Below are 14,214 nucleotides of genomic sequence, written 5' to 3'. Positions count from 1 at the left end.
AATAACTCTGCAGTTCTAGGTGGCCAGTCATCTCCTAGATTTGATATAATGGATGTTATTGTGTATTTCTAGTAATGGCAATCTTGCTTCAGTGGCAGACCCAACCCAACTCCTACTCCATTGCATGAAGATCCATTAAGTGCGCTGTGTTAGTAACATAATTGTACATTATGGGGGGTCACAAGGTGCAGGTGCCCCTCTGTGGGGTGTATGCGGTGGTATGTCTGTGTGCCTGTCAGTTGTTAGTGTCGTAGCTTTTCCCTCTGTTATCAGCTGTTGAGTGCCTCAGCCTGATCCATGTTCTGTGGTCACAGTTACATAACATTGCTCCCCCATCCCAGGCCCATCTCAGACACAAAGTCACATGCATTTGTTTGCACTTGTATTCTACTCCTGGCTTAAATTAAACATCAAAGAATTTCCTGGATTGCCAAGTCATGCATCTTTCGCTGAATAGCTCCGTGTAACAACTGTAGAATTCCAAACACGTTCTAAATACAGTTGAAGTTTGAACCAAAATGACACCTTTGGGTTGAGACAATCTAAGCAGACTTTGAAACAGTACCCCAGACGTGTGTCTAATGTCTCGTGCCAAACTCTTTATGACAAAGCAAAAGCTAGTTCATCATCGCATTATACATTATGCATGAAGAAAATGAAGTATCTACCAAATTCAAAGTCGATTTTTTAGGGATAGGATGCTTAGAACTGGTCATATTACTATAAAAACTCCCGTTTTACATCTGGATCAGATTTAACCCAGCAACTACTGTAATATCCAGAATGTCTGAGCTTTATCCTTTTATTCTTCCAAATATATTTTTTTAGTCCCGGGTTGTAAAGGATTTTTGCTAGTCCGCTACCATTAGCACTAACTGTCAGTACTTCAATAAGATTAGGAATGAGGGTGTTAGATTATTGTTGATTAAAAACTTAAATATATTTACAGCTCTTAAATTCAAATAATAAAACAGAGAATTATCCTCAATATCATGATCAATAATTTAAAATTAGTTAATTATCTATAACTGATTAGCTGATAGTTGTGACTTATCACCAGGAATGGTACCCTCCACTGTACTTAGTCCACTCCCAAACACTTGATCCAACGTCATTCACCTTGCTCTGTTTTTCAGCTGTTACCTCCTGTTCAACCTTCCTGCAAATAATACGTGTATATATTAGTTGTCTACCTCTGTTGGAATAGTTTCATTACTTGCACGAACTGGTGGCCAGTAACCTGCACTGGTGATAGAGACAAGTAGCTTCCTATTCATCCCAACCTTAGACATATCCTAGACACATCCTATCAGATCCTAGACACATCCTTAGAGGCATAATTGCCATCCAACCTACTGTTTTGCATTTTTCCTCTGTCTTTAAATAAATCATTATCATTCAACTTGTTCAATTTTACAGGAAACATCATTAGGAACTTCACAAAATCTGCACAATTCAATGTTTGTACAATATGAGGTGAACTGGTTCCTTGCACATAGTTGGTTCTCTGTACAAAACTGTTCTTTCAGAAGCTGGCCGAAGGATCATGAAGCATTTTCAGACTTAAGTCAAAATTTCAATCATTCATAAATAATGGTTTATCATAAAATGATGATTGAAATTTGTAATTAACAATGTTAAATCAAGACACTTTTAATAGTATTTCAATTTTGTCAGTGTTTTCATTCAAGAGACATTAAGACAGTTTACAATTTTTTACTTAAGTCGAAGTTTGCTTCATGATCCTGGGGCCTGGTCTCTTGACTGGAACAAAGTTAAATCAATGGAGCCAATATTGTACATGAGAAGAATGGAGACAATGCTTGTAGAGAACTGGTTCATGTACACAACTTGTGTTGTACATGGAGCTATACATGTAGCCTGTGTGGAACAAAGTTTGTGTACACATCCAGCGCTGTATAAGACACTAGCCAGCAATGTGCAAGAAGCTGGTCCAGTCTTTCACGAATGCCTCACCTGTGGATTCTTAGACAAATGAAATGCATCCACAAGCATTCACAGAATTTTCTTCACAAACTCAAAATCTTAAATTCTGCTTTCAAACAAATTATTACTATGAAGTCTTGTGACTAATACTTCTTGATGAGATAATGATAATGAAGATGGAAATGTATTAAAGACTGCATTGCAAGTGCATACAGATTGTAATATGTATACCAAGCATGGCTTTCTAGCTCGTGTCCTTATAGCAAGATTAACTTCTTTACTCCCAGGCATTACATAACAGCGCTAATATGCTCAATTTGTCTTTAATATTGTACTTGAAAAATATTTGTAAAAAGAAAGCAAATTGAAAAACTAATTGGTTTTATAAAATCATTGTTGTCATGTCACCATGGAAACCCGATGCTGTCATTTACATTTTCCATGTATCAAATAAAAATGAAGAAGGCCTCTTTGTACCATAATTTTTCCTCTCTCACTGTACCAGAAAATTTATTCAAACTTATCCATAGTTTATTGAGAAACAAGGTAGTCCATGCTATTATAATAGACCATTAGGAAGATTAAACAATAGTTTTTGTTTGTTCCTCCTGTCCAACATTTTTACCAACCTTTCCCCTTTATCAACTCTAAACTGAAGAGAATTGATGCTTGAAATGGTTAGAAAAATTAATTTTAAACAAAAATGTCATTTTCTTTTCATGTAAATCAGTTATTTAGTGGGATGAAAGTTGTTGTTATAATCTACGTATTGTGTATACATTACCAAGCGACCTACTGTGTAGTATGTAGCAGTTTCCAATGTTATGAGTTCAGATGAATATATTTATTTATGATACTTGTCTCAATATGATTTGTAAGTAGATAAATCAATGTATACCTATATCCAGAGCATTAGCTGTTCTATTCTATCATTAGTCAGTACATTTCAGTCTGGAGGAAGTAGATATATAAGTGAGCAGAACATTTAATCCTAGCTTCACTAATTGTCTTTCTCAATCAAGAATCTTACACTGAAGACAAAATGATCTTGCTAATTCACTGATTATCCGTGCTAACTTGAACTTTTTGGTTTTTCATGCGATGAATAGCGTTGCAGATTATGTGCTTGTTCACAAGTAAGAAATTTTCACTTTTCTTTCTGCTTGATTGTCGCACACCATTTATCTCTCCTCCTCTGGTTACCATGGAAACAAGCATGTGTATTGATGTGATTATTGGGTATTTGTGATTACTAATATCACCTGATGCATGACCAGCATGCACCTGTTATCATGCATGATTGCACAATATCTTTAATATGGTTGCAATATTAATTATTGTTATACATGTATTAATGTACAAGTGACAATTGAAACCTTTGTAAAATCTTTAATCAGGTAAAATAGAAAACAACATTTGATTTGCAATCCATGAAAGATATGCTGGTTCGAGTCTGTGTTTTGCATGAATTGTGCATGGGTTGACTTTTACTGGCACCATATTGTCCACATTTCCATGTAGTTTGTTGTGTGTGCTAGATGCCTTCTCCTTCTTTGGATTCAGTTGTTGTCAACTTTGTTAGTGGTGTCCCTTTTCCATAGTATCCAGGTCAGACATGGAGTGATCCAGAGAGGCTTACTCCAAATGGCTAACCGTCTCCTGGATGTCCCTGTGTTATAATACCTGTGCTGTGTGCATTGTGCGCAGATTTACCATTAAGCAGCACTGATAAGCTTATTTATTAGGACTTATGGATCTGGTTTCATAGAATTAATACAATTTGACAGCGTCAGGTGGAGTCTAGCTGTCTCTCTCCGTCAAACTCACAGACAGACTGAGACCTGTGGTTGGCTACTTGTCTTCTCCATTACTGTCAATGTCTTTGGACTCCCTGCCTTCTACCATAGTCCTTATATCAAAGACAGCAGGGACTTCACAAATTCAGATAGTTATTGCAATTCTCAGTCATTTTTTTTTTTTGGTTTTGAACTTAAAAGCCTGAATATTTAGACATAAGTACATAAAACTAAAATTAATAGAAACAAAAACTGAAAATTGAATCTTAAAATTAAAACTATAAAAAAAAAGATTGAATAAATTGACCAGAAGTAAATATCCCCATAGTCACAAGGTTGGTTTATTATACTGTGTAAAAAGTTGGTGATAATTCAATATTCTTCATCATTGCTTTGGTGAGAGTTATACTGCTCTCCAGGGAGATGTAATGTTATAATCAAAAACTGGTCTGAAGTAACTTAGTTATGGAGGTCTGTCGGGCGTTTCTTCTCTGAGAAAAGATATAAATGCACTGACTCCCAGCCATGACACACCATTGTCAGAACCTGGAGGGAAAGCAATTGCTAATTGATTGTAATTGACCTTTTCTTACAGAAATGTAGTCAAATAAAGTGGAAATTCCTGTAGGTATGAACTCTGTAAAGAAGAATTTGGTTCTGTTTAGATAGGAAACCTCTCAGAGAATTCTCAAATTTCATGAATCTAAAGAAAACTAGAATAAACTAAGGGATCGGTTAAAGTTAAACCAGGCTGTCGTTGAAAACAATTGTTTAGATTTTAGTTACCAAATGTTTATCCTGATAGCATTGTAGCATATATTGCTTTCATTTTAAAATGTCCCTGAGCCAAAGAGGTTTATACAAAATCGATTTGATGTGATACATGTGCACTGCATTCAGATTTAGTAGAACCCGATTAGCTCAGTTAGATAGTAAATGAGTGAAAACACCAAGACACCATTGTTCTTTGTTTAGATATCACTTAGAATAAAACCTCTACCCCTCTCTCTCTCTCTCTCTCTCTCTCTCTCTCTCTCATAGCTTTATAGTTACAGTTTCTACTGTTGGTTTTTTGGACATGGATTGTCTCATATTTTGTTTTGTAATAAATTTGTAATCTGCTGTAATCTTTCATCTTTACTGTTTTGTGGTGAAGGTTTTATTTTCCCCATTATCTCCTTTCTTTAAACTCCAATAAAGCTTTAGTCATTGCCTATATTTTCAATGTTAAACTGTGAACTTCATGTTTTAATTCTTTCACATTCTTTCTTTAACTGCCTGCTATTTTTTATTTACTGAAAAAGAAACAGTTCACGTTATGTGTTAATTTTCAAAGTTTTGAGCATGCTCACCATTATTTTGCTAAACTTCTGACTGAAGTTTGTAAATTCTGAGTCCTGTTTGATTTCCAGAGCCATCGAGTATGGAGTGGACAGTGAAAACCTCAGTCTTTCAGCAATAAGAACCATTCGAGTCTTGCGGCCGTTGCGTGCTATAAATAGAATTCCAAGTAAGACAGTAAAGGACAGTTATGAGTGATAAAAATTTGTAAGGCATATTCTATTGTAAAATTAGTTTTTATAAACAAACGGATGTTCGATGGTTTCATCAGAATGAGAGTTATGAATTATTTAAGTTACTTGATAATTTATATTTGTGTCAATGCTAGCAGGACTTTGATTGTCAATATTTTTGATGTAACTAATGAAGTGTCATTTCAAAAACGATAAAAATCATTTTTCATGTCAATACAGAATCAATGTAAATATTGAAATTGAAAAATCAAAGGCCTGAAAGTATCAGCAGAGTAAACTTTAAGTTATCAGAATTTTGTTGAATAAACAATTTTGTTTAATAACATGATAATTCCATATAAAGCATTTTAATTCATAGTAAGCTTATATTTCACACTATGTTAATGATGTCGTTTACTGTAGATTCCTAATTAAACGCGAGTAATTAATATCTGGTTAAAATCACCTCGCAGAAATTAAAAACTCGCTTTTATTTTTCTGACATATGTAAAGTAAATGAAACTATGCTAACAATTCGGTGTTCATGATTTTATATTATCATTGTTTGATGCAAACTGGTTGAATTGTGGAATTAAATACTTGTGTTAAATAAGGAATCTACAGTTTATGACGTGTGAGATGCTGACCTGCTTTTTTCGGACAGGTATGCGGATCCTGGTGATGCTGCTGCTGGATACACTACCAATGTTATGGAATGTCCTTCTGTTGTGCTTCTTTGTTTTCTTTATTTTTGGAATAATTGGAGTTCAGCTGTGGGCGGGAGTTCTACGGAACAGGTGCTTCCTTAGCATCAATGAAAATATCTCATACTCTTAGTAAGTATCAGCCTTCCTGTACTAAGTTAATAAACTTCCCATTGTATGTATGAAAAAGTAAATCAATAGAGAAAAAGTTTAATTTGTATGTGTAATTGCATATCTTTTCTTTTAACATCCAACCAATGAAATATGATTCAAACCATTGCTGAGTACACATCTGTTGCATTACATACCAGTACATGCATTTGGCTGTGATTTACATTTTTCTTGCGAAGATTAAATATCGAGACTTATGGCCTTCCTAAAAAATTTATGAAATTTCATACCTTTAAAGTTTATCACTTATAAGGCCTTATATTTTCAACATTAACCAAATGTCACACACGAAAACTGAATTGGACACATAAATATATCAACAATTATTGTAAATATTCTAGAATGAATATCAGATTGTGTCAGTATTTATTTGTAGTAGACAAGATGATTGGGGGGAGGGGGATTTAGTTATCTATATTTATAAAAAACGATGTCTGATATTCCCTGAACATATTGATTATGCCGTCTAGAGTAGAAGAAAAGGCTGTAGCCTGAAATTAAGGTTGTATTAGGGTAGATGTGGGTTTAGACAGAGTGACTGGCCATGAGATAGATGATCGAGGTCTCCTGATCTCCACTCCAAACACCGATTCCCGTCCAAGCTGACAGCCGCCTGATCTTCCTGTCAATATTCCCTGTTCGGCTCTTTTGACTCACGCTAATGAATTAAGACCAAACATGGTGATTTGTTTAAACTTTTACTGTGAAAATAGGAATATTTCTGGTGATGGAGGGAGGCCATGTTGTCTGTCAGGCTGACAGGGTTGTAATTTCACTTGGAGGCTCTCCTCTATTTACTGAAACCTCTCGCAGTATCAAGTTAAACATACCATCAAAGAAGTTCTAGTTTGTCATTCCATCACACCAATCAATGGAATCCTCTTTTTTTATGTTCATTTAATCCAGAGAATTTCGATCTATAGTCAATGGGAGAGGGAGAGGGTGTAGAATCATACCTTTTAATCTTACGGCAAATGAAACTCCATGAGGCATAAACCTGTAATAAGACATGAAAAAATGTTCTTTTAATCAAGGCACTGGTTAGCAAAATATCAATGTCTTATAAGTTTACAATTTCCTGTGACAGCGGACTACAATACATGTACTACATGTGTTAATCTTAAGCTACAAATAGTTTGTTATTTTAATGAAAGAATATTACATGTAATTACTTGCTTACATGTTTATAGTTTATCTTACATTTTACTTTGGAAGGTTAAACTCGGTGTTTGTTTTTTTTCAGTGCAAATCTTAGTCCTTACTATGTTCCAAAGAAGATCGGCAGTATGCCTCCAGGAGACTTCATCTGTAGCAAAGAGTCTGAGTCGGGAATGAGGTACTGTTCCGGCCTGCCACGGTTTGAATACGAGGGCATCAAATGTAATGCCTCGGCACGGCTCTACAGCAATAACACCCCGACAAACGACTCCTGTGTCAACTGGAACCAGTACTACACAAACTGCACGGCAGGCGACAAAAACCCGTTTCAGGGCGGAGTCTCGTTTGACAACATCGGACTGGCGTGGGTCGCTATATTTCAGGTATGGTTAAAGGGAAAGGTCGGAAATTGATGATAAATATTTTACATTTAGTAGTTTATCATTGTATTTGAAATTTGATTCAATAATAATCATTTTTTATAGGACATTTAATTCACATCCCTGCCTGTTTGCATAATTTTACTTTATAAAACTTTGTCATTTTGATGTAACATGTTTTTAAGGTTGCATGGGTATAATAATTGTGGAAGGAGAGAATGGTTGTTCCGACTATAAACTAAATGTTCAATGGTGATAATTCCTATTAATCTTTCATCATTACAAAAAAGAAAATTAATTTTGGTCTGCAAATATTTTGGAACTATTGTTTACACATGAGAACTGCATGGTTCCCTGACAGGATACCATGTAACACAGCAAGAGCTTAGATTTATCATCCATTTAAAAGTCAGCTTGTGTGAATACATGGCATCCATTATGAAATTGGAACTATTGTTTACCAACAGAATGCTTAGAAAATTGCTATTAATTCAGGCCTCTGATATTTTGTTTGTTGTTAGGGAGCACTTCCTGTAACAGATGCAAGCCTTCTTCTGCTGAGCATTATCTGTCTTAGCTTGCGTAATAATTCCTATTGAAATCTCTCAAAAACTCTCCAAAGAGACATTCTGACAAAGGATTCTCTGGGAATGAGAGATGATTTACATGGGAATCCCACTGCATGATTAATAGTGGAAGCTGACAGTAACTCCCGAGATTTCATTGATAAATGACTGCTCCATAAAGAGCACAGACAAGAGGCCACCATTTTCATGACTGAATTCCACTTGTGAATCAAGATTTTATTGCCTTTAGGGGGAATCTCATGACTAGAATTTCCCACAAGGAGAATTTGATCAATTGTTGTTCTGATTATTTGTCAGTAACTGTGCTAATAGGCTAGATTCATAAATCCATTCAGCACACTGCAGAGAGGGACCTAAGTTACACTTGCTCACATTGAGGACCTCAATATCAAGGACCTTTGAAATATCGACACAAAGTGTTCAGCTTTATTATCAATCTTTGGGCTCTTACATTTTTGGAATGATCATTTTCCATTTCCATTATGATGCTGATCATTTTATAAGAGTATCTGTTGCAAGGTTTAAAATACTCAAACAATAAAAGATCTACTGGCACATATATATATGCTTAATACATACATGAAAAACATGAAGTCATCATGGAGCTTCATTATTAGTTCAATGAAAATCGGGGAGGGGGGGGGGGGGTTAGGTAAATTGGTATTTTATGATAATGAATCAGCCAAATGATGGAAATGTAAAGAAAATAAATTCATAAAATAACTGATTAATTACCAGGAAATTATTTTTATTGTGTGGGTCAATGTTCGTGTGTAGCTAAAATTTTCCTAGTTCGTGGGGACGTTATTTCGTTGGTAGCATGTTGTTTGTAAATTGATAATTAGCATAAATTAGGCTTGTACATATATATATATATGTTTGTGGGAATGTAAATTCGTCGGCAAGGGTTACCCACGAAAGCCACGAATATTAGTCCCCAACAAACAATGATGATTCCGCAGTATTACATAATTTAGATTCTTACCTCTTTAGTCTAGATTACACATGATTTTCTTTGTATATTAAAATTCATTATTCTTTGAATGAGTTGTGACAGAATGGTCACATGATAGGAAGCATCACATGAGCGTTTGATTGTAAGATGAAGGAGAACAAGAGGTGGAAGATTTGATTTTACCAGAAACCAACACTGACAGTTTGATGGCTGTCTGTAGCACTGATCTGAAGAACAATAGTTAAATGTGTATTATGAAACATTCCTCCGTCATGTCGGGCATAGAACAGGAATCTGTGAGTTCCAAGTGATGGAGGAGAAGTCTTATGTGTCTTTGTTAATTGGTCCACCTGCTTGGAATTGTGGGTGATCTGTGATCAGTCTGTAAACACCCATGATGCCTCAACAGGATGTCAAGTTTGTTGACCTCGATTCTTGGCAATGTCCTTGACCTCAAAGTTTGAATTCATTCTAAGACTGAAAATGAGAAAGCGGTTTCATGACAGAATCATTTTAAGCTGTTTACTTGAAACAACAAAGTAGTGAATACATTCATGCTGCTTGCCATGTTTGAGATATATATAGCACATTTTATTGTTCCTTATGTAAGTTTCATGTGAAAAGAAAATGCAAATTAATGCATCTCATGTGTCTTCTGATTCACATTAACTTCTTTTTACATGAAGTATATGTTCAGTTTTTTCTATTCCACAAAACTATTAAAATCTAATGCGCAAGGCATAAAATCTGTCTTTCCATGAACTTTTCGTTTAAAAAAACTTCATTTAAAATTCCTGTGAGACAAAAATACAGAACATAACCCTCTGATTTTGAATGGAATTATCTTTAACTTCACATCTAACAGGCGATAATCTTCTCTATGTAGAAGAAATGATCGATATCTGTAATGACTTAAAAGTTTCCTTTTGTGTGTATTACAGGTGATCAGTTTGGAGAGCTGGGTCAACATCATGTATTACGTACAGGACGCCCACTCCTTCTGGGACTGGATCTACTTCGTAGCTTTAATTGTGGTGAGTGTCTCCGCGCTTTGTGTCCTTTAATTCCTGATATATGTGATACAGATACTGACGCCTGAGAAAACATGGTGATGTCAGTGAAAGCTGCACAGAAGAAAGCCTGTAATATTCATGATAAATTAGACCAAGCGATAAGGACTCTGCACATTAAGGGAATTATACAGCAGCTAAAACAAAAATCAATACACAAGAAATCATTTCAACAACAAATGAAATTTTTTTAAAAATATTTGTTTCATTTTTCTTTTCATGGTGTTCAAGAAGGTGTTCTCAGATTATTAGAGAAACATGAAATATGAAGATACATTTTGATTGATCTTACTGTAGCTGTTGTCATACATAATTCTGCGTCATTCGCTACCTGGAAACGCATCAAATTCATTCAGCAATTTCTAATTTAATGCTGTCGCAAAGCGCTGCCATTTACGTCATCAAAAAAAACCCCATCATGTCCTTGAGGTTTGTCCTGATTTTGTCCTAGCATTGAGATTTAATGGAAGACATGCTACGCAGACTTACACTCAAAATGAATCGTAGATCAATGTAAGGTGCGCCTTGAAATTACTATCTACATGATGATATTAGAATATATCTAGCGATAATCAGATTTAGAGGATATGATATAAATAAAATTGGAAATGACAGTGTGGTGTGATGTAACCTGATTAGAATGTTTTGCAGAAGATTTCTTCAAATGACGATATATCATTGATTTCTGTTAGAATTAATTATCACCATGCCTCTAGATTTGGTACATTTGCAATTAGTGCATTTCTATTGATTAAACTGTTAATGCAGCATAGTAGAAGCGATAAGCGACGAACTAGATTTTGTCAGCGACTGTTGACACAAGTTGATGTTAGGCCTCTCTGTACATCCTGGTCCTTTTGATGATGAGTCAGAGACTGGTGAGAACCAGTCAAACGTTTTGCCTGATCACGGCATTCACCTCCAACTGAAAACTCGGACAAGCCTTGCTATCATCTGAACTTGATCGTCCACTTAGACATTGACAACTAATGCTTGTCCTAAATTGGTGTTAATGGTTACAATGCAAGCTATAACAGATCATTTGAAATCAAAGACTTGGTGAAAGAAATATGATGTTCATAAACTTCGAAATTTATAAGTCTACAAACAATCTTTTAATAGATCAGGTTTTTAATGTGAATGATATATTCTAGAAATCACGATTTAAAAAAAATTAATTGCAATTTCATTGAGGGGCAGATTGTTTTATTTCAATATTTTATATTTTAAAAACCCCCCAAAAATAACAATTTTCATGATAGATAGCTATTTATTTGAAATATTATCTAAGAAAAATCGGATATCAAATGTTCAGGATATTAAAAAAATATTCAGTTTATTCAATCAAAAAAATGTAAACTAAATTTGTTTTCATTTTACAGATTGGGTCATTCTTCATGATAAACCTGTGTCTGGTGGTGATAGCAACACAATTCTCAGAGACAAAGAAACGGGAGACAGAGCGAATGATGCAGGAACGGAAACGATTTCAGTCATCCAGTACTCTGGCCAGCAACTCTGAGCCCGGAGGATGTTACGCGGAAATCCTCAAATATTTAGCTCACTTGTGGCGTCGTGCAAAACGAAAAGTTCTGAAAGCTTACTACAATGCTAGAGGCAAAACTCACAAGAACAGAAAGGTCAAACCCGAACTTTCACTCAGACGCAAACGTCATAAAGGTACTTCCTCTTCCTGCTCCCACAAACGCCCCCAGAGTCGCTCCTCCTGCCCTTCCTGTAGGTACAACTACTACTACCAGCTAATCAGCGCAAATGAAAATCTCTACGCTCAACCAGATGAGTTTCATCGCAACAGTGTCAGAAACCTACGCAGAAACAGTAGCCCTCTAGCCCCCCGCGCAAGCCCCGAAATGTCAGACCTGGAGTCTATATCTTCTCCCCGCCGCTCAAACTTCTTGACCGTGCCTAACTCTCTCCACCCCACCTCTTTTGACTCTCTGCACTCTCTCTCTGTAAGCAGCACTTCTGATAACCTCTCTTCTTCACTGCCAAAATATCGTGGCTCTTCTAATCACCTGGCTGCTCCAACATCGCATGCAAGCATTAGTAGGGCTTCTTCCTTCAATAGTTCTAGTCGCCGACACCTGCCGTCTCTTCCAGAGTCTCTAACCATGCATCAGGTGGGCTGCCCCTCGCACGGCTCGTGTCATAAGCTAGCGGCCAATTCATTGCTCCATGTGGATAGTGGTAGTCGTGTTAGGATACGCCATGCTAGCACTAGGTCTGGTGAGTAACCGTAGTAACCGTAGTCAGGTTGACTATTATATACTAGAGCATGGATAGAAAGCTTGGTGTTTTACTATGTTGTCTGTTGTTTGCTTTGTTGTGCTTTTTTGTTGTTAGTGTTGTTTTTGTATTGCTTGATTTGTATGTCTAAATTCTGTCTGTTTTGAGTTTGTGTGCCACTTGTTCCTCAACAATTAATAATTTGTTCGAAAAATGTATATGAACAGTCAAGCTCTGGTTATAATAGAATTATATCAGGCTATAAGTCATAGATAGGGGTGGCAGTTCCAAACAACAGTAGGTATTGTCTTGTCATTGATGTATAACTGCAGGCCTGGCTAAGATTGTGCGAGTGAGATAAGAACTGATTGGATAAATTACAGCATCTCTATTGACAAAGCCCCAAAAACAGAACAACTGAATGCCAGTGTAAACATTGGGTGGATGGTAACATTATGTAACTTGCAGGGTCCTTTGTCATTTTATAATCAATTGGCTTGTCTGTTATCAATTTTTTTAATCTTTTTTCCAATCACACCATTCTTTTGTCCAATCATATTGTGGGAATCAAAATAGACAAGTCTCTTGACACTGTTTGAGAATGGAACCAAGTGTTTAATTGTTGCTGACTGATTAAACAACATGGGTCTAGCTTATTCATAACAATACAAAATAAATTATAAATCTATTTTATATTTCCATGCATCTTTAAAATATTGGAATTTATGTGTGTTGGATAATTTTAGTTGTGTGGAATGCTCATTCATTTCAAAACTGTTTTAGTTGCTGCATGTTGGCTTGCGATAAGATCTATACTTTCTTCTGCTTGCATGCTCTTCATTCCAAACATCCTCTTCCTCAGAACTCTGAACGAGCTGAATACATATAAATGACCTTGACCCCAGTCCTGATGAAGACCCTCTTCAGTCCCTTCAACCTGTTGTTGTTGTTCAGATATAGAGAAACAATTAGCTGTGTTCATTTTACAATTTTTCTTCTGAATTGACGCTCTGTTCACAAGGAGTATGCCATTTTAATATATTTTACTGTGCATTGAATTTGAATCATGTTAACACTGGAGTATTTAATAAATGAAATCAGTTTTATAAGCATGAAATGATTTTGCATTTTAACTTTGTCTGAACGTTGGCATTGGCAAATAATATCACAGCAAAATATGAATATGACAGCAGCAATGATTACACTATGAAATTTTATTAGCTCCATTTAACTGCTAATTAATTCAATGCGAAGTAAAATTGGCTTTTGTGCAAACAGAGCATAAGAAAATATATATTGAAAAATATCATGGTAGATATCTGTGAGCTTATTCATAGATTGAATAGAAAGGTTAATTTGTTTTGCTAGAAATTCCAGAGGACCTGTTAGATGCCATAAATGACAAACAGATTCAGAACTTGGTAAACAGTATAGAGAAGCGAGGGAGCGGCCCAAGGTGTGTTCACGTCAGCCACGATGTTCCGGACTCGGACGACTCCGAGTCCAAAGATTCTGATGATCGACCAAAAACAAGTAAGTCAACGAGATAATCGTCACCCGTGTAAAGTGAGAGCAGTTTAGAGTGGAAATTTATAGAATATAAGTCTGTTCTCTCCAACAATTAAATACTGCTGCAAAACTTGGTCATTAGTGCAAAAGTTTTATTCAGAGTTGAGTGATCCTGT

The 14,214-nt window shown here is 35.7% G+C and overlaps 1 protein-coding gene across 10 annotated transcripts in view; it reads left to right on the top strand.

Moving 5' to 3' along the window:
• The window catches only part of LOC128165389 (voltage-dependent T-type calcium channel subunit alpha-1H-like), a 60,025-nt gene that overhangs the window by 23,287 nt on the left and 22,524 nt on the right, over positions 1 to 14,214 (top strand). For 6 of the 10 annotated variants that reach the window (XM_052829882.1, XM_052829888.1, XM_052829881.1 and 3 more), the window contains exons 3-9: positions 3,057 to 3,083; positions 5,156 to 5,253; positions 5,922 to 6,093; positions 7,376 to 7,673; positions 10,154 to 10,246; positions 11,665 to 12,529; positions 13,898 to 14,062. In XM_052829882.1, coding sequence (XP_052685842.1) covers positions 3,057 to 3,083; positions 5,156 to 5,253; positions 5,922 to 6,093; positions 7,376 to 7,673; positions 10,154 to 10,246; positions 11,665 to 12,529; positions 13,898 to 14,062 — 1,718 coding nt within the window. The remainder of the gene's footprint in view (positions 1 to 3,056; positions 3,084 to 5,155; positions 5,254 to 5,921; positions 6,094 to 7,375; positions 7,674 to 10,153; positions 10,247 to 11,664; positions 12,530 to 13,897; positions 14,063 to 14,214) is intronic. The other 4 variants (XM_052829884.1, XM_052829886.1, XM_052829891.1 and 1 more) reach the window with 2 other exon arrangements.

Source organism: Crassostrea angulata, chromosome 10 (genome assembly GCF_025612915.1).
Source record: "Crassostrea angulata isolate pt1a10 chromosome 10, ASM2561291v2, whole genome shotgun sequence".
Classification (NCBI taxonomy): domain Eukaryota; kingdom Metazoa; phylum Mollusca; class Bivalvia; order Ostreida; family Ostreidae; genus Magallana; species Magallana angulata.
This window is presented reverse-complemented; position numbering and strand designations above follow the sequence as displayed.